Raw genomic sequence first — 26,091 nt, forward strand, 5'->3', positions numbered from 1 at the left:
TTCGCCAACACCATAATTCAAAGGCATCAGTTCTTCTGTCTCTTTTATTCATTGTCCAACTTTTGCATATATATGAGGCTATTGAAAATATCATGGCTTGGGTCATACTATGACCATAATCGCAGATCATGAAGTTTTATATTTATTCTGTCTAGAGATGAGAACCTCCCAGTTGTTGCTTTGTCAGCTGCAGTTATAAAGCAATGAACAATTCTTAGGTTGTGAAGCTCTGCTTCACACCTTTTAAAAATTCTTATTTCTGTCTGTATTCTTGTGTGCAACCCCTGGAAGCCAGAAGATTTTTATGCTCAATGGCTTTAAGAGAGGTATCTCCGTATTATATGTACTTGTTGTATCCTTCTTGGGAATTTTTTTTTAATTTTCTGTTTTTACTTCTCCTCATTCGAGAATGTCCTGGAGATGTGGATTAAGGATGTTGTTGTAGTCATTAGTTGCTGTCGAGTCACGACTGCCTTATGTATAATAAAACAAAACATTGCCCAGTCCTTTGCCATCCTCACAATCGTTGGTATGTTTGAGCCCATTTTTGCAGCTACCATGTTAATCCATCTCATGGAGGGTTTCTCTACTTTATCAAGCATGATGTTGTTTTCTATCAAGGATTAAGGATGGGGGAGTAGAACTTCGAGAAGTTCTACAGCAAGTGGCACTGAGAATGGCTTCCTATCAGCAGCTAGTTAATGGTGTTTGTTGATTTCTCTGCTGGGTACCAGGCCCAGTGCTAATCAGCTATTTATCACTCTCTCTGCAGCTCCCTTCAGGGATGGTTTCTTGTTCTGGAGACCTCTACTGGAAAATACACTTCACTATCAGCAGGGCTCTTTGTGGTGTTTGGCTCTGGTATTTGGAACATTCTGGATTGAACCCAACATGCTGTGACAGCAGGGCCAGTGAGGCCAGCCTGGTAGAACTTGGAGTAACAGCTGATGGAGGAAGCAATGGGATTTGGGAAAAGGAAGGTCCTTTTAAACAACCTCTGACAATAGCCCTCTCCCTGAACTGAGTTCTAGAACACGTGACGCTCACTGGAACTGTCCCTCCAAGTTGTTTGTCTTTTGTCGAATAGTATAGGGTAGAAGGAATATTTTCCTAGCAAAGCCAAAGCAAGTGAGAAAGGGAAAGGTGTGTTCTGGCTTTTGGGAGGTAGAAAAAAGCCTTTAGGTCTGGCAGACCTGACTCTGATCCAGCTCAGATACTTATTATCTGTGTGATCTTGGGCAAGTTTTCTGAGCCCCAGTTCACTTTTCTCACAGATAAAATGAGGGTAATCATAAAAATATGCAGAGTTTTCAACAACAACAAAATAAACTTTTAAATGTGCAGAGTTTTAACAAGAACTGTATGAGTAAAGTGCCTGCCATATAGTGGGTGGACAGAAAGTGTGGATTTTCTTCTCCAGTGAGTGCAGGTTGAGCTTCTCTGGAGTGGAAGTCTTGAAGTTGGAGACTGGTGTTTGGAGCATTAGGGAATCTGTCAGGGTTACCAAGTCAGGGGGGTCAGAGCTGATGATGAGGCTGCAGGGCAGAAAAGGCAGAGCCCCAGCCCTAATGATGTCATAGGGGTGGGAAAGTCTTGATTTGCATTGGAAGTGTCTTGCATTTCTATCACATATATAAGGTAAGCTATGACTGATCTCTCTTTTATTGCCTAAAAATCTCACCCCCCCCGTTTGATGGTATTTGATGACTCATTTCAGAGGTATCATCCAAAGAGAAGCTTTAAGGAGAAAGTTAGATGGTTACATCTGGACCCCTTTTGCACAATCCTGAGAGCAGTCTGTTTCTTTCATTGGCTCTCTTGCAGTGGTAGAAGATGTATGTGAATAGAATGGCATTTTGGTATTATTTGCAGAATAGAGATGCCTTAACCAGGGGGTCTTTTCGCCCCTGTGGAATAGAAATCTGATTAGGAGCTCTTTGTGCTCTGCCACAAATCATTACACGTCTACTTTTTGCTCTTCTAAAATATGGATAATGACATGGCCGTGTCTCCTAGGAGTTTGAGTGCATTAGCTAATGATCATGAAACTTAGAAATAGGAAATTCATATGAATGCTGAGAGCTTTTGTAATTACACACTTGCATCATTTTGTTTGGCATCCTTGAAAGTCATGATTTCAGCATGAGAATAGTAGGGTTGATTCATGTCTTTCTAATTGTAGAGCAAGCTATGAAGAAATAAGCTCAACGAGTGCTCGGAACAGATAAGTTGTCATAGCATCTTGTGGAAGCCCTGAAGTAGCTCAGGCTGGAGAGTTTTAGTTTGTGCAGAAGTGGAGAAAAGCCTGAGATATTTTAAAGACATGATAATGGCTTCCATACAGGATTGTGCTTACATGCCCATGCCCCTTGTTCCTGCGTCCTCAGATCTACCACTTTCCCAGGCTTTGTTCTGGGCAGAGGTAAACTCACTGGATTGAATAGGCTCTTTTGAAGTGAGTTGTCTCCCTGGACTGTAAACATCTTGGGGGCGATAAACTGCCTTTGTAGCCTCTAGAAAAATCTAGTTTTTCTGTTTTCTCCTACAGATCATCATTTTAGGATTTAAGAAGCTTTTAAAAAAGATGTTAAGTGGTAACATTTTGAATACCATGACAATTTTAAAAATAAATATTTATTTATGAAAAGCGTCACAGATAGTAGCTAAACAGTGTACTATTTAATAATCAATGTTGTTTGTATTTCTTTTCAGGGAGTGGAGCTACTGCTGTGGTTCAGGCTGCTCTGTGCAAGCCAAGGCAAGAACGAGTAGCAATAAAGCGGATCAACTTGGAAAAATGCCAGACCAGTATGGATGAACTATTAGTAAGTAAAAGTGAAGGGGTACCTGCTAGTTGCTTTTCTTATGGGTATGTGGCAATGGGTGGCAGTTGCAGGAGCTAAGAGCAAGGACAGCTTGATGTTAGCTCCTATTTTGACTCATGTATTTCTTGGAAAGCAGCCCATACTGTTTTCCCCTCTCCTGATTAATAATACTTCAATACATTAATATTGTATAGTGTATAATTTACTCTGCTTTGATAAATAGTTTTTGGCTCAGTCCTCATAATCCCCAGGTGGAGATGTATTGACACTGTTTTTTAAAATGAGGGAACAGTTAGAAGACCTAAGATCGTGTAATTACTGCCTGCAGAGTTAGATGGCAAGCCTCTGGCCCTCATTCTAGAATCGTGACAAACATGGAAATTGTTTTCCAAAATATTTCTTGGCCATCTTGGCTTTCGTACATTGCAAAATCACAAGCAAATTTCAGTTATTCATAATATTGTAGAGTAGCTTGCATTTGGCTAAAAAGAGGAGAGTTTGTCTTTCTTACTTGCCAACTTGTAGTTCTTATTCTAAACGAAGTATATTACGTAAATAATTAGGGCTTGTCAATGTGGATATGACTATAGTAGCCTTGGTTGGTTGAAGGAACATTTGCCTTTGGCTTAACTGACTCATTATTAAATGAACGGCTTGGCAAATGGTTATTAGTTGCCCAGCAAACTGTGAAGGGTTTGAGAGTTTAATCTCATAAATATAGTTGTCGTTCTGTCTGCCAATTTTCTTTTCTTCCTTTTGCCATTTGTATGAGGATAATAGGAAACTGCAGTGGAAGAGTTAACTGATTGGTTATCCCAACACTAATCCCAGTACAAATATTAGTCCAATAGCTCCATGCAAGCCACAAAGTATAATGACAGTTGGCTCCAAATGAAGAAGCTTTTTGTTATGTTCTGCATTAGGAATGGAATCCCATCAACAAGAGCTTTTTGTCTTTACTCAGAATATAGCTTTTATTTCAGGCTTAATTACAGTACACTATAGTATAAATTAAGTACAAGGATAAAGCTGTACTTTTCCCAATCTCTTTGGCTTTACATTTTAAATTAGGCTGCACAATGCCCAGATTTCATTGGGACAGAAGCAATGATTGCCTAATAATACTTAGACTAAAGCAAGGGCTTCCACAGTTTAATGTTTATTTGAAAAATTTGCATACATTTAAGGCTTTTACCATCCTCAGAATTTCAGCTGTGCTTTGCTCTTACTGAAATTATTACCCTGTCTGTGGCTTGCTATCTCAGTAACCAGTAAAATCATGCCTTTGTCATGCAACCAGTTTTCAAGGTCACTTTGTCTGAGTGGCAAAAGTACTGAACAAATTGTGGGGAGAGTTGGGTCCTGCTTCTGCCACTAACTTGTTTTTTAACTTTAGGCAAATTCCCTGACAGTGCTGTAGTACTTAACATGAGAGATGAGCTGGAGGCTCTCTAAAAATCCCCTTGTTATTAAAAAAAAAAAAATTAGGTGCTATCAAGTCAATTTCAACTCATAGCGACCCCATGTGACAGAGCAGAACTGCCCCATAGGGGTTCCTGGGCTGTAATCTTTACAGGAGCAGATGGCCAGGTCTTTCTCCCTCAGAGCTGTTGGTTGGGTTTGAATCGCCAGCCTTTTGCTTAGCAGCTGAGCACTTAACTGTGCCACCAGGGCTCTTAAGTGTATATTAATTTTTTTTTTTTTAAATTCAGACTGTACGTTTAAACTTATGCACTGTTTGGAAATATCACTGAAGAATATACCCATGATACTTACGTTTGATTGTGGTGCTCTTAATGCAGATTTTAAAAATAAACATTAAATTGTAGGAGCCCCTGCTTTAGCCTATGCGTTATTAGGCAATCAGTCGTTGCTTCTGTCCCAGTGAAGTCTGTGCATTGTGTGGCCTAATTTAAAACGTAAGGCCAAACAGATCTGGAAAAGTATAGCTTTATCCTTGTACTTAATTTATGCTATAGTTTTTTTTTTTTTTTAATACTGTCAGGTATGTGTAACATATGTATGTACAATGTAACATATGCTATATAGTATATGAGACCTCTCATAGTCGTCTTTTTGCTACTAGCAGAATATTTATACAGAATTATGTATAAAGCTTGGGTGCCCTTGTGTTGACAGTTATGGAACCAACTTCCTGGGCCCATGCTTGGCCCATGCCCTGGTCTTTGGTCTCTGCCCCGACCTCAGCTGCCCAAAGCATCCATGTTTCTTTCCCCTTTGCTGGGCTTTCGTCAGTGATTGGTTGCCAGCCATGGCAGCTGTGTGAGTGCTGGCGTGGAGCAGCAGGAAGACAGCCTTTCCAGCCCCCTCCTCTGTTTCCCTGGAACCAGTATTCATAACAGTGTCATTTGGAGTAACAGGCAGAACCATCTAAGGGCTGGTGCTTTTCTGGCTTTGTGCCTGGCTTCATTAATCTTAGATTTTAGGATTTATGAGTTTGCCTATTAACAGTTTCTTTCTTTCTCTCTCTCTCTTTTTTTCCCCCTTAATATCTATGTAGTGCTAATGGGGTATAGAATATGTACATAACTATTTTTCACTTAAAAAGGTATATTAATTTATGGCTTTGACCTTTCTTTAACCTTGAATGCCTGACCTTTTGATGTCTCGTTGTGCCTGGAGAGAGGGGATAGCTATGGTTGTTAAGATGTAGTACTCCCAGGACCTTTTCAAACAAAAAGAAGTGGAACTTATAGTCTAGGCTGCCTGAGGTTGCTGGTCTTTTGTGGCCTGGCTGTTGACATGTGATGCTCTGTGCTGTAATCCTTTCAACTTCTAATACTGCTGTTGCTCGCACTTTGATTATTCTTGTGGGATCACATTTTGGCAGCGTTTGGACATCTGGTGTCCTAATAATCCTTTAATTCCATGTGTGTGTATTACATACAGGTCAGTGCACTGCATCTTTTCACAAACTGTGTTAACTGGAAACCATTGTTCTCATATAAGAAACAATTGCCACTGGAATCTTTATCTTCCAAGAGTATTGTGTCATAAACCAAAAAAAAAAAAAACCAAACCCAATGCCGTCGAGTCGATTCCGACTCATAGCGACCTTATAGGACAGAGTAGAACTGACCCATAGAGTTTCCAAGGAGTGCCTGGCGGATTCGAACTGCCAACCCTTTGGTTAGCAGCCGTAGCGCATAACCATTACGCCACCAGGGTTTCAGTTTTCAACTTTTTGCTGGTCATTGGAACATCTGTCTTCCCTGATGAAACTGTCTCCTCCTCCCCACCCCACCCGCCACCTCAGCTCACACAGAAGGTGGGATTTATACGGAGCCCAGTTGCGACGGCACAGAACAGTTATGGACTGTTGGCAGTGGCCTCTGCTACTTTATGTAGTGGAGGGCATCTGTGGGTTTTCTCATGGTTATGGGGTTGGCACTAGGTTTTGCTGAGGAAAGTTTCAAGGAGGCATGATTTCTGAAGCAAACTGGTATTTATCTCATTTTTAAAAGAAAAAAAATTCATGCCTGTTTTGAATCACAAGCAATTTGATTAGTCCTTGCTTTCAGAATGTAGAGACAGTGCCAGCTTCTCTGAGAAAGGGAGGAAAAGACATGGTAGGTTATCGGTGCTAAATAATTGGTAATTTAAATAAACTCTGCGAAAATGAATACTGTAATATTCCTCAAAAATAACTCAGTTACAGTTCTCGTGTGCATTTATTCATTCATTTGGTAAACATTTAGAGTTTCTATATTTTGCTTGTTGTTGTTAGGTACTGTAGAGTCACTTTTCGACTCATAGCAACTCTATATGGTAGAGAACTGCTCTATAGGGTTTTCTAGGCTGTAATCTTTATGGGAGCAGATTGCTAGGTCTTTTCTTTCGAGGAGCCACTGGGTGGGTTTGAACTGCCAAGCTTTCAATTAGCAGCCAAGCACTTAACTGATGCACTGCCAGGGTTCCTGTATTGTGCTTAGACTCATAAAAAGAGAGTTTTATATGTATATATGGGAGGACAAGGCCATACACGCAATAAAAATTTTAGTTTAATGGCAGTTAGATTAGAACACCCTAGAACAAATGTTTTCCTTGGCATCACATGAATAGTATTTATCCTAACAAATGCTTTTTGTATGCATTCTTTTACATTTTCATATATGTTTGGCCTGTAAGTATATCCTGATCTCTCTGAATATGATTACCTTGTTGGTTAATTTTCTAGAAGCCAAGGGGATGTTGCTGGTCGAATCTGTATTTCTTACCATCCCATCAAGATGCGTTGATAATTTCTGAGATTCCTCAATCCCACGTTTGTTGTTAATCCCACATTTGTTAATCCTACAGTGGTGTCAGTGGCTAATTATAATTAGCATAGTATCATCTCTGAGATACCTTGGAGTAGAGTTTGTTAATTTCGTAATTATTAAGCCCCACCAAATGCTAGCCGCTGAGCTAGGTGATGGGAAAAAAAAGAGGTCTCTGTTCCTTGGGGAGCCCATGGGTTAGTAAATGAGTCTTTTTTTTTTTTTAAATTGGGTAGGTGAGATTTTTGAGCTGGGGACATTTTTCTGCACCTATCCCTCTGTTTGCCAGGACATGGTTTAACAGATTGGTAGCTACTTCTCACAGACTGCTGTTCTCTAATGTGTATTCTGTTGAGGGGAGTTCTTGCTTTGTGATAGGAATTTTTTTTTTTTGTACTTATCATGTTGGAGTATTTTTTTTGTGTGCTTTAAGTGAAAGTTTACAATTCGTCAGCTTCTCATACAAAAACTTACACACTCATTGTTATGTGACCCTAGTTGACCTCCCTACCATGTGCATTTATTCATTCATTTGGTAAACATTTAGAGTTTCTATATTTTGCTTGTTGTTGTTGTTAGGTACTGTTGAGTCACTTTTCGACTCATAGCAACCTTATATGGTAGAGAACTGCTCTATAGGGTTTTCTAGGCTGTAGTCTTTATGGGAGCAGATTGCTAGGTCTTTTCTTTCGAGGAGCCACTGGGTGGGTTTGAACTCCCAAGCTTTCAATTAGCAGCCAAGCACTTAACTGGTGCACTGCCAGGGTTCCTGTATTGTGCTTAGACTCATAAAAAGAGAGTTTTATATGTATATATGGGAGGACACTCCTCCTCTCCACCCTGTATTTCCCATGCCCATTCAGCCAGCTCCTGCCCCCTTCTCCCTTCTCATTTCACCTCCATACAGGAGCTGCCCGTTTAGCCTCATGTATCTACTTGAGGCAAGAGACACAGTCTTCACCAGTATCATTTTATGTCTTATAGTCCAGTCTAATCTTTGTCTGAAGAGTTGGCTTCAGGAATGGTTTTAGTTCTGCGCTAAGAGAGAGTCTGGGGGCCATGTGTTCTGAGGTCCCTGCAGTTTTAGTCAGACCATCAAGTCTGGTTTTTTTTACTAGAGTTTGAGTTCTGCACCACAGTTTTGTCCTGCTCCATCGGGGTCTGTCTGTTGTGTTTCCTGTCAGGGTGGTTATTGGTGGTAGCCAGGTACCGTCTAGTTCTTCCGGTCTCGGGCTGATGGAATCTCTGGTTTATTTGGCCCTTTTTCTGTCTCTTGGGCTCGTATTTTCCTTGTGTTTTCGGGGTTCTTCGTTCTTGTTTGCTCCAGGTGGATTGGGATGAATTGATGCACCTTAGATAGCTGCTCGTTAGCTTTTAAGCCCCCAGACACCACTCACCAAAGTGGGATGCAGAGCATTTTCTTAATTCACTTTGTTATGCCAGTTGACCTAGATGTCCCCTGAAACCATGGTCGCCAGACCCCTGCTCCTGCTACTCTGTCTCTCAAAGTGTTTGGTTGTATTCAGGAAACTTCTTAGCTTTTTGTTTAGTCCATTCTGATAGGAATTTAAGACTTGCTAAGTGTGCCTGACCCACTATCATGCAGACTGTTATTCTCTATGTGAAGATGGCCTTGAGGTATCTTGAAAGAGCTTGGTGCTCTGGTTTGTGGTCAACCTCAAAGGTTAGGGATGCTATGCTAGGCCACACTCGGCTTCCCTTAAAATCTGTTATACTGGTGAAGAATTAATCTGTCTTTTCTGAGGTCATCTGTCTTTTGAACTTGTATTACCAGATGACAGAATGAATTCCATAAATGCGACATAGTACTTCCTTTTATTTATTCTAAATACTCACTTTTTTCTAACTCTCTTTTATTCTGCCTAGGCATTGATGAACGTTTTGGTTCATCATTTTACTTGGATTCTGTGATTTTTCACCTTGCTTGCCTTCATCATTTTAAAATTTAACTGTCTTTCTTAATTTTTTTTTGTATAGACATGAGTTCTCATTTTTTTTGTCTTCACTTTTTTTAATTGTCTTTAGGTGAAAGTTCATAGAGCAAATTGGTTTCTCATTAAATAATTAATATACATATTGTATGTGATATTGGTTGCCAACCCCATAATGTGTCAACACTCTCCCCTCCTTGACCTCAGATTTCCCATTTCCGTTCATCCAGGTTTCCTGTCCCTTCCTGGCTTCTCCTCATCTTTGCTTTGGGCTGGTGTGCCCATTTAGTCTTGTAGTATGTTCCTCACATGTGTTATTGTTTTATGGGCCTGTCTAATGTTTGGCTAAAGGGTGAACTTAAGGAATGACTTCAGTACTGAGATAAAAGGGTGTTTGAGGGCCATACTCTTGGGGTTTCTCCAGTCTCTGTCAAACTAGTAAGTCTCATCTTTTTTTGTGAGTTTGGATTTTGTTCTACATTTTTCTCCTGCTCTGTCCAGGACCCTCTATTGTGATCCCTGTCAGAGCGGCCGGTGGTGGTAGCTGGCTACCATCTAGTTGTTTGGGAGAGTTCTCATGTTTTTAGTTTGTCAGTCATATCTTCTCTTTTATATATGTACAGCAAAGCCTTAAAAACTTGCAGTTTAATTTTTAAGGTCAGGAGAGTTGCATGCATGTGAGGAATCATTTTTTTTTTTAAAAGAAGAGTATATTTAAATGATTATATTATGAATTAACATGTTATGATGATCAATATATTGTGGCTTGTGATGGATGACAAAATGTAAATGAGGTCATTTGGAACAAATCGTGGCTACAAAAAGACACTGATTGTTGAGACTTAAGATGGAGGGAAGAGACTCCTGAGTCAGGGAGGCTGAGTTCTTCACTTGAATTTCCTGCAGATCGACTCATGGACTTTGGACAAAAAAGTTTCACCTCTAGTCCTCAGCTTTCTCACTTGTTCAATAAGGAATTATACTAGATGACAAAGAAATAATTTTTTATCACCAAAATTCTATGATTGTGTGTATTTAAAAATTAATTCTTGTAACCAAATCCCTCTTCAAATAATAATTTAATTTTTTTGTTGTTAAAAATACAGCAAAACATACACCAGTTCAACAATTTCTACATGTAAAACTCAGTGACATTGATGACACTCTTTAAGTCATACAACCATTCTCACCCTCCTTTTCTGAATTCTTTCTTCCCCTTTAACATAAACTCACTGCTCCCTAAGCTTCCTGTCTCATCTTTCCAAGTTGCTGTTGTCGATTTGATCTTTTAGAGATAGTTCTTTAAAAGAGCACGATGTTCAAGGCAGCCACTCTTTACTAACTAAACTCAATGATTTTCGGTTTAAAGAAGACATCAGGGGATGTTTTGGTTTAAGGTTTAAAGATTATCTCAGGGCAGTAGTTTTGGAGGTTCATCCAACCTCAGTGGCTCCAGAAAGTCTCAATTCCATGAGAACTGAATCCGTTTAAAATTACTTGATTTTAAATGTTTACGAAACATTGGTTACTAGCAAATTATGCTTTATAATTTAGGATTGAGTCAGGCCACTCCAGTATTGTGGTGTGACAACAAAAATCCACTGTAAATTCCTAGATTTTGGTACACAGTGTGTCATCTGTTTCTCCCACGTATATAATGAAAGGGCTTCTCAGTCACTCTCCTCATTTTGCTTTCTGCTGTTGTGTTATTTTATTGATTATTTTTCCTTTCTCTTGATCTGCTGTTTTCTTTCATCTCTTCCTTTCTTCTTTCTTCCTCCCTTCCTTTTTTCCTCTCCTTAGAGGAGTGAGTTAGCTGTGATTTGTGGTTGGTTTTGGAGAAGAGAGCTCTAACTATTTTCTTGCCTAATGATCATTTGAGAGAATAGCTTAGGTATTCCCTAATGCTTATCTGACACAGGCTTCTCTCATCTTTTTAAAATTAAATTATAGTATTTGAGAGCCTTTGAACAATTTCTCCAGTTGTAAGTTTTTCTTTTTTTCCTCTCTTTAGTGAAGTTTAAGGAAAAAGTAATTGAAAACAAAAACAAACTTTGCAGTGCTTTAGCCAATCTCTGGAATTATGTTGATATTTTTGCCAATCTTGTTTTAGTGTAGTGGGGATGTCATTTTAAAAAGCTGGGAGCCACAATGTGTGTGTGCTTTCTTTTTGGCATCTGTGAAAGCATTTTTCCATTCTTTTTAAACTTACGAACTTTCAGTTAGCAAATTAATTATTCATACCCCACCTCATCCCACATCATCCCTTTGTCATATGTGATAACAAATTGTGCTTTGCTGTTTCATATAGATTCTTTTATACTAAAGGCATAGCATTAAAATACAAGCTTCTTCACTAGTATTATTTGGAGCATTTCAGGTCTAAATTTTTGTACTGTCATCTGTACCTTGTCACTTAGCTTTGTAATTTTCACGTGATTTGGTGTTTGTGTTCATTCAAGTATATTCCAATTGATGGCAGGGTTGGAAATAGGAAATTTTTTACATATTTTGAGGAAGTGGGAACATTCTTAAGAAATTAGAGAATAAATATGATATATACAAAATTAATTTATTGTTAAAGCTCTGAAGTTATGTTATTGTTTTAGAAATATGTGTTTGGAAAAACATTTTCTGCTTTTGGAACATCAGAGTTAAAAGTTGCACTGTAATTTATTCTGGTAATAATGCACTAATTGAATTTACTTATCTTTTTAAAAAAATTTACTTTTATATGTTTTATACATTTGTAGGAGATGGCTCATTAAGATGTCTAGCATCTCATGGTTTTTGAAAAATGTAAGCAAAAATTAATATTGCCAGGACATTTGTGTTTCTAGACATAGATTCTCAGTAGCAAGAGACCCAACACATACTCATTCTCAGAGTAGGAGAAAATGGGGAAAACATTTCCAGACTGAATACAACTTTAGTTATGTTTCTTTCTTTTTTTTTTTTAATACCCTATTTTGTCGTCCTTGTAGACTTCTGGAAAATTCTGTTGCTTGGATTGAGACAAATGATTTTGTCCTTATTCTACATTATCTTACTTATTTTGGTTTAATTATTTCCACAATGAATTTAGCTGCTGCTGAAAAAGGAGGACTTGAGATACTCAGAGAGAAGGCCAGGGTTGGAGAGTGTTAGGAGGAGTTTCCGTCACTTTTACAGTGTGGTGGTTCTCCAGCCATATCTCCAGACTGCATACCTTAACCAGGCACAGGACGGGAGGGCACCATAAAATGAAAACGGCACGTTACACCTCATGTTCTCATCGTTTGGTGATGAAGCCGAACACAGTAGCAGTGCTGCAAGTTAGAGTTGAGGCTTCCAACAGCACACAAATTGGCTGACAAGAAAAATTGTTCCTGTTTCTGTTTTGTTATAAAGCTTTGATTTTTATTTCCTTCGGTCTTCGCAATCATAGACAATTAAATGATCAAAAGCAGTTGTTTATAGGTGAATCTGATTCAGATTCCATGATGGCTAACTTAAGAGCTTTTATAACTCTTAAGACATCCATTATTTTGTTGATTGAAGAACTTTTTTAGCCAGCCCTGAAAGAAAATGGCTCTATGTTATTGAGTATCACTTTGCCTTTTTCTACCTTCCTTGTTACTTATGGCTTCTAAACATCATAAAAAAAAATTCCTTAGCTCTTTTAGAAAGTTTTTGCACAATGTCCAACTTTATGACATCATTAAAACCAGTTGCCATTGATCAGTTCTGACTCATGGATTTCCCATGTGTGTCAGAGGAGAACTGTGCTTCATAGGGTTTTCTATCACTGCTTTTTTGGATGTAGGTCACAAGGCGTTTCTTCCACGGTGCCTCTGTTTAAGTCAAACTTCCAGTCTTTCAGCTAGCAGCTGAACGCATGAACCATTTGCACCACACGGCACATCATTACAAAGCAAGTAATCCCTGTGATGTACATTCTGTTGTGCTCGCAAGTAGGTATTTACCCATTGTGATTTCCCTGTGGCTTTTGAGTGATTTTTGTAGACCTTTAACTCCCATGATACTTCACCCTTTACAATTGTCCTCCGTAGTCTTAATACTTTTCTATAAACACTGATTAAGGCCATTGTAGAATTTATGTACCTGTTTTCCTAATTTCTTAAAAATGTTTCCATGTCTTCAAAATGTCCCAAAATTTCCCATTTCTAATTCTGCTCTTAGTTGGACTGCATACTTGGATTAAGACAGATACCAAATCATATGAAAATAATTACAAAGCTAACTGGCAGGGGACATTTACTGGTCGATTGATTTGTAGGTGGTACAAGACAGAACATGGCTTACTCTTCCTTGAATAGATTTTTACCCGTTGGCATTCTGACTCTGAAAGAGTTTGCTGCTTAAGTGGTATACCATTTTTTTATAATTAAAAAGGGATCTCATCATTTTGAATGATTAAAAATGGCAGTCCAGAAAAATACATTGTTCTCTTTTAAGAGCTTTATCAATCTTTTCAAATTTTGACTTACTTTTACAGTTATTGAAATATGTTTTTGTTTTTAGCCCTGCTACTTACAGCATATTTATGTATATTGATTAGGATACCTTTCCTAATGATGCAATGTTATGGAAGTGCAAAGGAGAAGGACTTTCTGAAAAGTTTCTGTATTTGTCATGGTTACCCCTTTCATCAGCAGTCTCTGGGAGGTACAAATGGTTAAGCACTAGACTACTAACTAAAAGGTTGGCAGTTCAAACCCACCCAAAGATGCCTTGGAAGACAGGCCTGACAATCTGCTTCTGAAAGGTCATAGCCTTGAAAACCCTACAGAGCAGTTCTACTCTGCACAAATGGGGTTGCCGTGAGTTGGAACTGACTCAACAGCAACTAACAACAACAGGTTTCTAGCCAAGGCCTGATGAACTACTTCTGTAAAGATGACAGCCAAGAAAACCCAATGGAGCAGTTCTACTGTGCACACATGGGGTTGCTCTGAGTTGGAATTGACTCCACAGCAACTAACAGCAATGACCTTCCTATCATGTAAGGAATGTTTAAAATATTTGCAGGATATTGCATGCATTATAAAGATGCATTCAGTCATCTTTTGTATTTGGAAATGTGAGTTTCATTTGGTAGATTTGTAAATCGTATATATATATACACACACATACATATGTATAAAACCCAGTGCTGTCGAGTCGGTTCTGACTCATAGGGACCCTATAGGACAGAGTAGAACTGCCCCATAGAGTTTCCAAGGAGCGCCTGGAGGATTCGAACTGCCGACCCTTTGGTTGGCAACTGTAGCACTTAACCACTACGCCGCCAGGGTTTCCAATATATATGTGTGTGTGTATATATATATATGTATACATATAACCAAAAAACCCAAACCCATTGCCACTGAGTCGATTCCAACTCCTAGCGACTATATATATATATTTTCTTTTTAAATTAAGTTGAAGTGTGGAAATGTGCCTGGGGGCTAGACGTTTCTCTCAGCATTTCATGGACAGAATAATGAACCCCTCTGCTTAGTTTGAAAGTGGTGCTTCTCAACCTTGGCTGCACCTTAGAATCACCTGGTAGCTTTTGAAAATTTTCATGCCCAAGCTGCATCCTAAACCACTTTACATCAGAGTCCCCAGGGATGAAACTCAGGCATCAGTGTTTTTTAAAGAGCCCTAGGTAATTTCAGTGTGCAGCCAGGGTTGAGAACCACTGCTTTAGAATAAAGTTAGAAATGGTATCTCCAAAGACTTCACTGCAGGTTATGTTGGCGCTTCAGTAGGTTTGATTTTTTAACTAAGGGTGAATTGGGCTAATTTTGTCACCAATATCAGATTAAGAAGAATTTGTTTAGGATTTACATACATTTTGGAGGTATGTTAATTTGATTAAGTATAATTTGCATTTTTAATTCAGAATCCATTTTCCTTTTTAGTAATGAAATCTCTTTTTTTTTTTTTTAAGCTGCTTTGTGAATCTCATGGTCTTAGAAACCAAAGAAACTAGGGTTTCACTTTTTCCTAATTTTTGTATCTTCAAACTTGTCTTATTATTCTTTGTTTTTAACCCTTTGCGTGCGAATATATTTAGACTCTTCCTTATTCCATAAAGTGTTTGAGGCGGCTTACCAGGATGCATAAAGTACGGCAGGGTGACATAAATTAAACACAGGGTTCAATACTATGGAAAATATGGATGGGGACAATGTACATCAGTAATGTAGCTACAGATTTATGCCCGAATGACCTGTACACCCCTTACAGGACACTCCTTGAGCCAGCGGGGCCCACCGAGTGGGTAATTTGACATTTCTTTAGGGAAAGGTGAGTGCTGCTGCTAAGCTGTGTTTCTCTCTGCCTTTGAGGCTTAGTTAGGAACTCTGGATACTTGAGATCAGTAATCAATATGAGAATGCTGACATGCAGAGAAGGAATTGAGACACTGAAAGGAGAGACTAACTTTTAAATTAACTTTAACTAAAACAACTTTTTATGTTTTGTGCCAAGCATTCAGCAAGGAGTTTTATGTACCTCATTTTGCTTATTTCACAACCCCCTACTTAAAAAAAAGAAAAATTTCTTTTTTTTTTTGTAGAAGGTATTATTAATCTCCTTTTACAGAAAGGGAGACTGAGGCCCAAAGACATTGGATAATCTGCCCAGGTAATTGTAAGCGGCAAATAGCGAGCAAAACTTCAAAGCCAAGTGTGTCTTACAGTGTAGCTCTTCTTCCACCTTAGTGGTCCTCCAGGGTCACATCCCTGCTACTCACAGTCCCTGTTTGTCCTCAGTACTATTTAGAGGAGAAATAATTTAGAGGAACAACTAAGGCACTATAGCAACATAAGAAAATCTCTCATAAGCATTTAAACACAGTTTTTCTTTTCTTCTATTTTTTTGGGGCGGGGGGGTGGCGCTGAGGCTTTTTTCCCCTCCCAACTCTTCATTTTTCCAGGGTAAGATTCTTTTTTTTTTTTTTTAAGATTCTTTAGGTCTTTGTATTCCTCCACCAAATCTAGTGCGTGCCATATAAGAACCATACGTTGTGCTCTGGCTTGGCGACTTTGGCTGGGCTGGCATAGCAGCAGTGTGAGTACCCCTCAGTGACCTTTCTTCCTCCCATTCGTAGCTAGCAGAGGGATGCTGTTGTGGCCACCACTTCAATTTTAGCAGATAGATAAGCCACCTTACCTGCAACCCTGTTTTCTGGTTGATTTTCCAACTCTTGCTTAATTTAACTTGTAATGTGTTTCCCATGAAACTGTATGAGCAACACTTGCTCTTTAAGCCCCTGAGAAGATTAAATACTGTGCCGTAGCTGGCTTTAGTGTTTGATGGCATGTTGTGTCTTATTTAATAAGACTTCCAAGGGAGCCACTGTGTTATATTCCTTTACTATATTTTTGGCAAATGTGTTGCCTGGGTTTGAGAGTTCTGTGAGTTGTTCTGTGACCTCTGTTTTTCTTTTTGATTCTTTCCTGTATGTGTGAAATTCAGACCATGTTAATACTACAACTTCTCTTATTTCCAGCTTTGCTTCCTATAACTTCATTCAGGACAGGTTCAGTTAGGTAGTATCGTTGGGCTAGTTATCCTACTCTGTCCTTTTAACCACATCACCTTCATTACCGCCATTTGGGCTCCTTCATCTTACATTCCCTCCACCTCTGTGAGAGGAGCTTGTGCCAGGCAGTGGTTAGGAGATAACTATTCTCTCAAATGATCATTAGGCCAAGAAAATATCTAAAACTTTGTTCTGCAAAATAACCTTCCTTGAAAGCCTAGTATACCGCTTTGCCATGCAGTCTGGTTCCTGGACCAACAGTGTCAGCATTGCTTGGAGGCCTGGTAGACATGCAGAATCTCAGGCCCCACCCCAGACCTACTGAGTCTGAATCTGCGTTTTCATGGCTCTAAATAACTCATCTTCCACGGATTGTGTCCTAATTAAGAGAATAGACTATTAGAACCCTTTCATTCTATAGGAAGACTGTGATAATTTTTTTTTTTTAATCATATCCATTTATTAGTCCTTGGAGAGTGCTTTTGTCATTTTTAGGGATGGGAACAAATGGACATGCTTGAGAATGAATATCTTTGTCTAACCATACGAGTGAAATTAGGACATTGGGTAAAGTTTGGTTAAGTTACTTGGTAGACTGCTAGGAAGGAAGGGTTCAAATAGCAGCAATCATCACTATTTTGGAAAAGAAATGGCTGGGGTGGTTCTGTGGAAATGATATTTGATTCGGCAATACTTATCTTTTTCAAATTTTTACTTTCTTATACCTCTCCAGAGGGCAACTAAATAAAAGGGTTATATATAAGCTCAAGTAAGAGTTAGATAGACATGTAGAAATTGCTAGAGAAGGACGTCATGATGGTAAAGTAGAAGGCCAACAAAAACAAGGGAAACCCTCAATGAGATGGACTGGCATAATAGCTGTGCAGACAGTGGGCTTAAACATACCAATGATCATGAAGATGGTGTAAGACTGAGCAGTGTTTCTCTCTGTTATACATAAGGTCGCCATGAGTCTGAGCCTACTTGACAGCAACTAACAAAAACAACGGACATATAGAGGACCTTACTTCTTCATTCTTTGTGTTTCTACCCCCCTGTGGAAATATTAAGAAGCCCTTGTGGCACAGTGGTTAAGAACTCTGCTAATAACTGAAAGGTTGGTGGATCAAATCCACCAGCTGCTCCGTGGGAGAAGGTTGTGATAGTCTGCTTCCATAAAGATTACAGCCTTGGAAACCCTATGCGACAGTTCTCTGTCCTATAGGGTTGCTATGAGTCAGAATGGACTTGATGATGGCAATGGGTCTGGTGGAAATATCACTTATTAAGGGTGGGTTCAGTGATACTATAAGTCATATCCCAAAACAGAATTACAAGTGGTTTTTCCTAAGGCAGGTTTCACTGTGCCCCTATCCATTAGAGGGTCCACTATATGGGAAGACTGTGAGTGGAATGGCGGGTATTTGGGAGGGGATGTGGACCCCCTAGTCTAGTGGTGAAGAGGGGTGACAAAACTGCATGGAAGAGTGTGGAAGAAGAGTGTGGTCAGACTAATGCAAATCCACTCTCAGGCCTCCCAGTCCATCTTTGGTCTGCCCTCATTCTGCTCCTGTTGTTGTGTTGTTAGGGATCGTAACTGTGCCCCCCTTTTTTAAATCCTCAGAACCTTGAAATGTACAGCGGGTACTTCTAAGACTTTAAGATTTAAAGGACTAGAATTTGGTAAGGAATACTCATAGATTATCTAAAAGAGTTTCTCTCTGTCTCTCTCTCTCTCACACACACACTCACACCTTTTGCTTACTGGAATGTCAGAGAACCTGATCCTCTGGGTAGGAAGTGATACTATCTTAATGCAAAGGGCTAGAAAACGTGTTTTTCCAGACTCTGACTCAACTGGGCTTCAGTGTAAAAGAATTTCCTTTTGGATAAACATTGGTTGTTTATGATGCATTTTGATTCATAAAGTAAAAGTTTGTAGCTAGGAAGGCATTCATTTATGTTTAACATAAAATCGTGAGAATTTAGAGCACACATACATTCAAGAACATTGTTCTCCTTTCTGTGAACAATGGGGGCATCTGTTTAAACTGAACTGCCTAAAGCTGCAGGCCTTCAAAGTGGGGCATTCCTATAATGAGCAGGTGCCAGGGACTTGAAATAGGAATGGCCTGGGCAGTGTTCCATTTCTCCTTCGGAAGCGTCTTGTGGTATCAAAACCCAACACCGGAAACAGATGGAAACCAGACCTTGGGTTTCAGATCTTGTTTAAGGGGCAGGAGTTGTTGAATTGAAAAGTATCAGTTAAATGGATGAGGGAATGATGAAGAGAAAATGTCGTATAAATAATGAAAATAGAAAAAGTGGTAAATTTCTCAGTGGAGACAACTTGGTAAAAAGCATTTTATATATATATGTGTGTATATATATATTTTTTACATGTCGAAGTATTTTGGTCAAGTTATCTTCAACATATGGTCTTGGTAACTGGCAGATTAGGTAGTATTGGATATGCAAAAGTGGCAGCCATTCCAGTTGGAATATTCTGGTCAGATGACTTTTAGTTAACTTAAAAATTAGAAACTCACTGTTACAGAAAATATTTATAAGGTGCATATATAGATAAATACACTTTTAAAAAAATTGTAAATGTTCAGTAGCATAAAGAGGTTTCTTTGATGAGTTAGGTTATTCTTGTGGTGTTTGGACAGCACCTTGAAAACTAGTTATGCTGGTCTGATACCTTTGATTGAGGGTTAGCATCAGACTGACGCTTCATAGGAATCATCTGGCAGTAATTTAAAATAACAAACAAAAATCAATATGATCTTGCATATTGCTGAAAAATGTGTTTTATTGAAGTGCCCACGCATTTCATTTTAAAGCTTGTTCTAGGTATTTATATTAAACTCTTGTCTCGACAGCATTGCTTTCCACTGGGCATTATTGTCCTGCAATGTCAGTGTGGATTCAGCTATTAGCAGATTTGTCTACTGCAGGGCTTCTCAGAGCCATTGCTGGTACTATATTCCCTTTGACTCTTTTAGAGTGAGATATAGTATCTGATGTTCCCAAACTTATTTTACTCTCCCCCTTTTTTTTCTTGATTGAATATATCTACAATGGAAAATAGTTTGGGAAATAACACTACAGCGTTTTCACATGTATTTTCTCACTTACCATCAGTCCTGAGAAACAGGAACAGTTTTGTTGTCCCATTTTGGATTAGGGAGGAGCTAAGACCCACCAGAGTTCAAGCTGGCACCAGGACCCAGCTCTCCTTATAACTCACCCAGTCTTTTATCTTTCTGTTGAGGCCTTCAGTTCAGGTAGGAGGCACTTAGTCATCTGTGGCAGGGCTCTGTGTTGGAAGCGTGGGGAGCTTTGTGGGTGATACACTGATCTCAGGTTCATCTGTTCTGTGGCTGGTCCATAGGGCGCTGTGGTTTCCTGTGGAAGATGTTTTAATTCTAGCAAGTTGATAATAAGGATGAGAGTTAGTCCTATGTAATGTTTTTGAAGTAATGATTTTGGCAGCCCCCCAGATGTGCCAAGACTCACAGGTACTCAACTGTGTTTCAGTTGTGTTTTACTTCCCACTTTTCACCCCATGGTACCATGTTGTGCTTTGCTGTCTTTACAGAAAGAAATTCAAGCCATGAGTCAGTGCAGCCACCCCAACGTAGTGACCTATTATACCTCTTTTGTGGTGAAAGACGAACTTTGGCTGGTTATGAAATTGCTCAGTGGAGGTAAGTGAGTTTTGTTGTTGGGTTGCTTGCTTTTTTCCTTGTGTGGGAGCAGCATATTAAATAATACTTTAGGTTTGATCCCCTCACTCTTGTTTTTAAAATTTTGTTTGGTTTATCATTGCCTATAGAAAAAAAAAAATTTTTTTTTTTTTTTCATAGAATAAATCCAGATATCAAAATCCAGCTTAACTTCCCAGAATATCTGTGCCCTTTTCACCATGTGTTGAATCCCCCAGCCGTCCTGGACTAGGTGATGCTCACTAAACACCTTATACACCTGATGCCTCTGGGCTCTCATCTGGGCTGTCCTCAGCCCTAGTTGGCTCTCCCTTCCTTCTCAGGGGGCTCGAGTCCTAGAAGGCCACATCTCTGTAGCCATCCTGACTCTCTTCAAAAGAGTTAACCAGCCCTGCGTCTTAAAACCCTTTTCTTTCTTTTTTTTAAAAATATATTTTTAATTATGAATATTTGTGTAACAAAACTTTTGCCATTTCGGTAGTCTTCTGTATGTACAGTTCAGTGGCATTAATTATGTTCATCATGTTTTTCAACCATCACCCTGATCCATTCCAGATTTTTCCTTCATCCTTATCAGAAGCTCACCATCCCCTAAGCAGTGATTTCTCCTTTCTCCCTTCCTCCCTTCTGTCTCTGGTAACCACTAGTAAATGTTGATCTCTGTATCACCTATTCTGGATATATCATGTAAGTGGGATTATACAGTATTTATTCTTTCATGACTGACTGACTTCACTCAGCATAATGTTTTCAAGCTCCGTCCATGTTACATGTATCAGGACTTCATTTCTTTTTATGACTAAGTAATATTCCATTGTATGTATGTACCACATTTTGTTTATCCATTTATCTGTTAATGGACATTCAGACGGTTTCTCTTTTTGGCTATTGTGAACAGAGCTGCAGTAAACATCGGTGTCTCTGTTTGCATTCTTGCTTTCAGTTAAACCCTTTGTTTTTAACATTATTCAAGTCCTCTACACACTGCAATGTAATGAATTATTTCAGTGCCTTTTAATTGAGCTTTTTGTGATGATGAAAATGTTCTCTAACTGTGCTGTCCAGGAGCCACTAGTCACACGTGGCTATTGAACACTTGAAATGTGGCTAATGTGACTGAGGGACCGAATTTGTATTCAGTTTTAATTAGCTTATATTTAAATAACCTCAAGTGGTGTAGCACCCTGATGGTGCTATAGCTGCTAACCAAAAGGTCAGCAGTTTGAATCCACCAGGCGCTCCTTGGAAACTGTATAGGGTAGTTCTACTCTGCCCTTTAGGGTTGCTATGAGTCAGAATTGACTCAGTGGCAATGGGTTTTGGTTCACGTGGCTAGTGGCTATGGTATTAGACAGTGCAGATTTAGATTATGCACTTTGTGAATGAAGAACTGCCTAATGTACTTCTAATTCATGAAGCCTGGTGTCACTGGTGCTCAACAAGTATTGCTTCAATTGAAAGGGGGAGAAGTGCATGCTAAATTATTTGCTTTCCATGTTGATAAGAGCTTAAACTATTTTCAACCAATTTTGTATTTGGGAAGGGAAAATAACTTTCCTTCTCTAGCCCCAGATGACTGAAGTTCCAAAAACCATTGACAATTTAATTTACAAAGCACTTTCACATCCCTTATTTTCTTTCTTTTAATCTTTTAACATCACTAAAGATAGAGAATGATAATAACTCTTAACTTTATTAAATACTTACTCTGTGGCTAGATGCCATTCAGAGCAATTTACTTACCTTATCTCATTTAATCTTGATAACCACCCTGAATGGTAGGTGTCACCTTATCCATTTTTCAGAAACCCACAACTCAGGGAGTTATGCAGCTTGTACAAGGTCACACACATAGTAACTGTTAGTGCTGGAATTTGTGACTTTAGGACCTTTTGACCTGAAAACTATGTTATGCGGCAAGTATGATCGCCTTCATTTTACAGACCTGAAAATTGGAGGTTGGAAAGCCCAAGTGATTTTCTTAGTAACACCCAGCATACCCGCATCTTGAGTGTGTTCCCCTTCCAGGATGTCACTCCCTATCTATCTTTCTGAGACATGTAGTGTGGCATAGGAGCAGAGGATCATTCAGGCAAGGAGAGCATTTTGTGGTGCCTGGACAAAGCCAGAATTGGAGTGGCAGAATTTATGTGGCAGAGCCCATTTTTATCTGCAAACCCAGTTCCAGCTAAGGCTGAATCAGGGAGGCATCATAATTTTTTTTCTTTTTTCTTTCTTAAAGAAACTGTCTTGGATCCAGCAGAGGCCCAGAAATGAAATGACGAATAGATCGTAATTGGCTTGGGTCTACTTGTGCAGGTCTCTGTAGGGAGCCTGGGAGAGCTTAGTTCTGTTCTGTTCTCAGTCTTCATCAATCCTATTAGTCATTGTTTCCTTGAGTGCCTACTTTGCTTTTTAATTAAAAAGGAAAGGAAAAGAAAAGAAAGAAAGAAAAAAGAAGGAAGCCTGCCAGAGCTGTACTGCAGTGTTGAGTGCCTGTACTGCGCCTTCATTCTGTGGAGGATCGTGCTTGGCCCACAAGATTGTCTTGCCCTAGTCTCTTCTTGTGGGGCTTCGTCAACTCTGAGGAAACAAATTCTGGTGATCTGGAACCCTGAATACTCCATCCGAGTTGAGGATTTTACCTCCTCCATGTATTTATCCCAGTTAAACTTTTACTTTTTTGAGTTTCAGATTATCCCTATCCCTTTTTCTGAGAACCAGATATAATATTTCATTGTAATTTTAAAAGACTCCATTTTAGTCTTCCTGGGCTTTAGGTAAGAGGAACAGGGTTTAAACAGGTTTCCACAGGTAAGGTAAATGTGGGAAGACGTGCACTTTTGCTTGTTTTTCTCTCAGCAGGCCAGAAATGCATACATGCCTGGCACAATAGACCCTTATAAAATAAAAATAAAATGTTTTTGGAATTACTGTTTTTTAAATGATCCAAAATTCGAAAGTGAGTGAATGAACAGAGGTTTCGTGTCCCTTTGAGGGGGAAAGTATACATTTGTTTCCTTCTACAACATTCTATCATGTCAAATCTCTTAGTGAGGGTCAGGCAGTTAGTCTGATGTAGCAATATTGGATGGGAAAACTCAACCCTCTTAGTTAATCTTAGAGAGCCTACAGCCAAATTCAGGTCCTGAGGTAAGCCATTTGTTCACTCTTCAGAAATGTTGAACCCTAGATAATTATGGTTTTTAAAATGACCTGGAGGTTTGGAATATTAATTAATAGGTGTTGAAACATGAATTCACAGTGCCAGGGATACTAATCTGTTTACAGTAACAATGTACTGGGTATTTATTTCTTTTATTATGAAAGAATAATCAACCATCAGGTAAATGAAGATAAAGATTACTTAGAGTCACAGAAAGGAACCTTCTGGTTATAAGCTGGGACCTAGAGGCAGCATGCTTTTTTTTTTTCCTGCTCCCACCTGTGTTTTAGGTGCTAAGGGAGAGCAGTGCTTCTCTCTGTCTCTGAGGTTCATTGCTGCCTTTTCTCCTGGCCTCCTACTCCTTTCCCTTTCAGTTCTGATGCCTTGAATCCTCTTTTGACTCTGTAACTAACTGTATGTCTAGGGAAAACAGACCAACCCTAAAGTGGCCCAGAAAAATCTTCTGGTTTCCTGACCCAGAATCCTACTGATTAAGTAATGATCTTGCAAACTTGGATTTAGTCACAGGGTCACAGGGCTTGCCATACCATTGTTTGTATGCCTAGGGAATATTTGAGTTAAATAATCAGAAAATGTATTTTGATGTTCTCCTTTATTTTTCCCAATAGTGGAGCTCTATTCTGCAGGGGTAACAAAGGTGCTTATAAAATAACCCTTTCAAAATCTTCTGTTTGTCCATGTAGGTTCAATGTTGGATATCATAAAATACATTGTCAACAGAGGAGAACACAAAAATGGAGTTCTGGAAGAGGCAATAATAGCAACAATTCTTAAAGAAGTTTTGGAAGGCTTAGACTATCTACACAGAAATGGTCAGATTCACAGGTATGACCTCTCAAGAGTGTTTAAATTCAGCCGTTTGTGTGTTTTGTCCTGTTTATAAAGATTGCTGACAAAACACATGTTGCACATAGGCATAGATTACTGTATTTTTATGCAGATAACACGCACCTTCTGCATTTGTTTGCTGGCCTTGTCCTCCCCCATCAAGGCATCATCTCAAGCGCTATGCTAATATTTCTTCACAGCAACAAGTTAAAAAAAAAAAAAAAAAACTGGCGTAGTGTCACCTATGAAAATACCTCGTGCGGGAGGGTGCAGCCAGCAAACAAATGCAGAAGGTGTGCGTTATTTGCATAAAAATATAAGTAATACCATAAATGGTGGAAAAAGTGCCTAGGAAAGAAACAGAAAACTATGTTTTGATGAATTATATTGGTATCCTCAGGACTGGTTTACTTGCTTTCACTGCAATAAAATCCAAAAAGAATAGTTTGTAAGCGGCCATCCAAGGCTCAACAATTCATCTCTATTCACTTGGAGCAACAGAGGAAGGAGAGTAGGAATAGGAGGAGGGTATGGAATGTGTGGCGAATTGCCTTCATGAACAGTTGCCTCCTTTGCCATAAGACCAGAAGAACTGGATGGTGCCTGGCTACCACTACTGAACGTTTTGATTAAAGATTCCATAGAAGAATACTGATCAAAAGGGGGAAATACGAGCAAAATTTCAGATTTTTATGGACTTCAGACTTTCTGGAGTCATGAAGGGTGGGTGAACTCCTGAAACTATTGCCCTGAGATAATCTTTAAATCTTAAACCAAAAATATCCCCCAAAGTCTTAAAACCAGACAATAGCTTGGCTTAGCTAGTACAAAAAGGTCTGCCTTGAGCATTAGGCTCTTTTAAGAACTGTCTATATGGTATCAAATTTAAAACAGCAACTTATAAGATTAGATAGGAACCTTAGGGAGCAGTGAGTTTATGTTAATGAGGGCGGAATGACTTACAAACGGAGGGTGAGAATGGTTGCCCAACTTGAAGAATGTAATCACTGTCACCAAATTGGACGTGTAGAATCTGTTGAACTGGTGCATGTTTTGATTTGTACATTCTCAACAACAATAGCAAACCAAATAAAATTTAGAAGAGTATAACAGTTCATTTAAAAAAATCAGTTAGCATACTACTCTTGAAATGTACTTGGTTGTACTTCATAACATCTCTGACTTTCTAATGAAGGCAGGAATGTTCCAGACCTTGTAATAAATTAATTTGCCTGACATGGTGGTGAGAAGGAAGGAGGAAGCACTAATTTCATTTTCTTTTGTGACATAAAATACTAGCTTTTTAAATAGCCAAGCAGCATAAGATATGGATACCCAATGTTTCAAATAGGCCAATGCGACTTTACGCTCTTCAGAATTGTTTCAAGTAAATAATCATTTATCAGTAATACTATCATCCTAATATAGTATTATTTTAATATAATAAATTTATTAGAATAGATCTGTGTCTGCCTAAAAGATAGACATTACCATCACCATTTCACAGGTGAGGAAACTGAGGCTTATTGATGCAGTATGTGACTCAGGCCTGATTCCATAGTCCTTGTGCTTCACTGATTACAGAGTGTCTCCCCAGTGGCCTTTTAAAACAAATGTTGTATTTGAGTAAATCTAACATTACAAACTAGGAAGAATTATAAGTGAGCTGTGTATTTAATGATATGTACTATTTTTTAAAAATAATTGTAAAGCGTATTACATTAGAAATCAATCCTGTAGATTATAAATTG

General features: G+C 38.9%; 1 protein-coding gene across 12 annotated transcripts in view; it reads left to right on the forward strand.

The window, feature by feature from the left end:
* The window catches only part of STK39 (serine/threonine kinase 39), a 420,086-nt gene that overhangs the window by 72,583 nt on the left and 321,412 nt on the right, over positions 1-26,091 (forward strand). For all 12 annotated transcript variants that reach the window (XR_010322295.1, XM_064287029.1, XM_064287028.1 and 9 more), the window contains exons 2-4: positions 2,713-2,825; positions 20,199-20,307; positions 24,196-24,337. Coding sequence is in view for 11 of the 12 variants with exons in the window: in XM_064287029.1 (XP_064143099.1) it covers positions 2,713-2,825; positions 20,199-20,307; positions 24,196-24,337 (364 nt within the window). In the remaining variant the exon portion in view is untranslated. The remainder of the gene's footprint in view (positions 1-2,712; positions 2,826-20,198; positions 20,308-24,195; positions 24,338-26,091) is intronic.

This window comes from Loxodonta africana, chromosome 6, assembly GCF_030014295.1.
Source record: "Loxodonta africana isolate mLoxAfr1 chromosome 6, mLoxAfr1.hap2, whole genome shotgun sequence".
Classification (NCBI taxonomy): domain Eukaryota; kingdom Metazoa; phylum Chordata; class Mammalia; order Proboscidea; family Elephantidae; genus Loxodonta; species Loxodonta africana.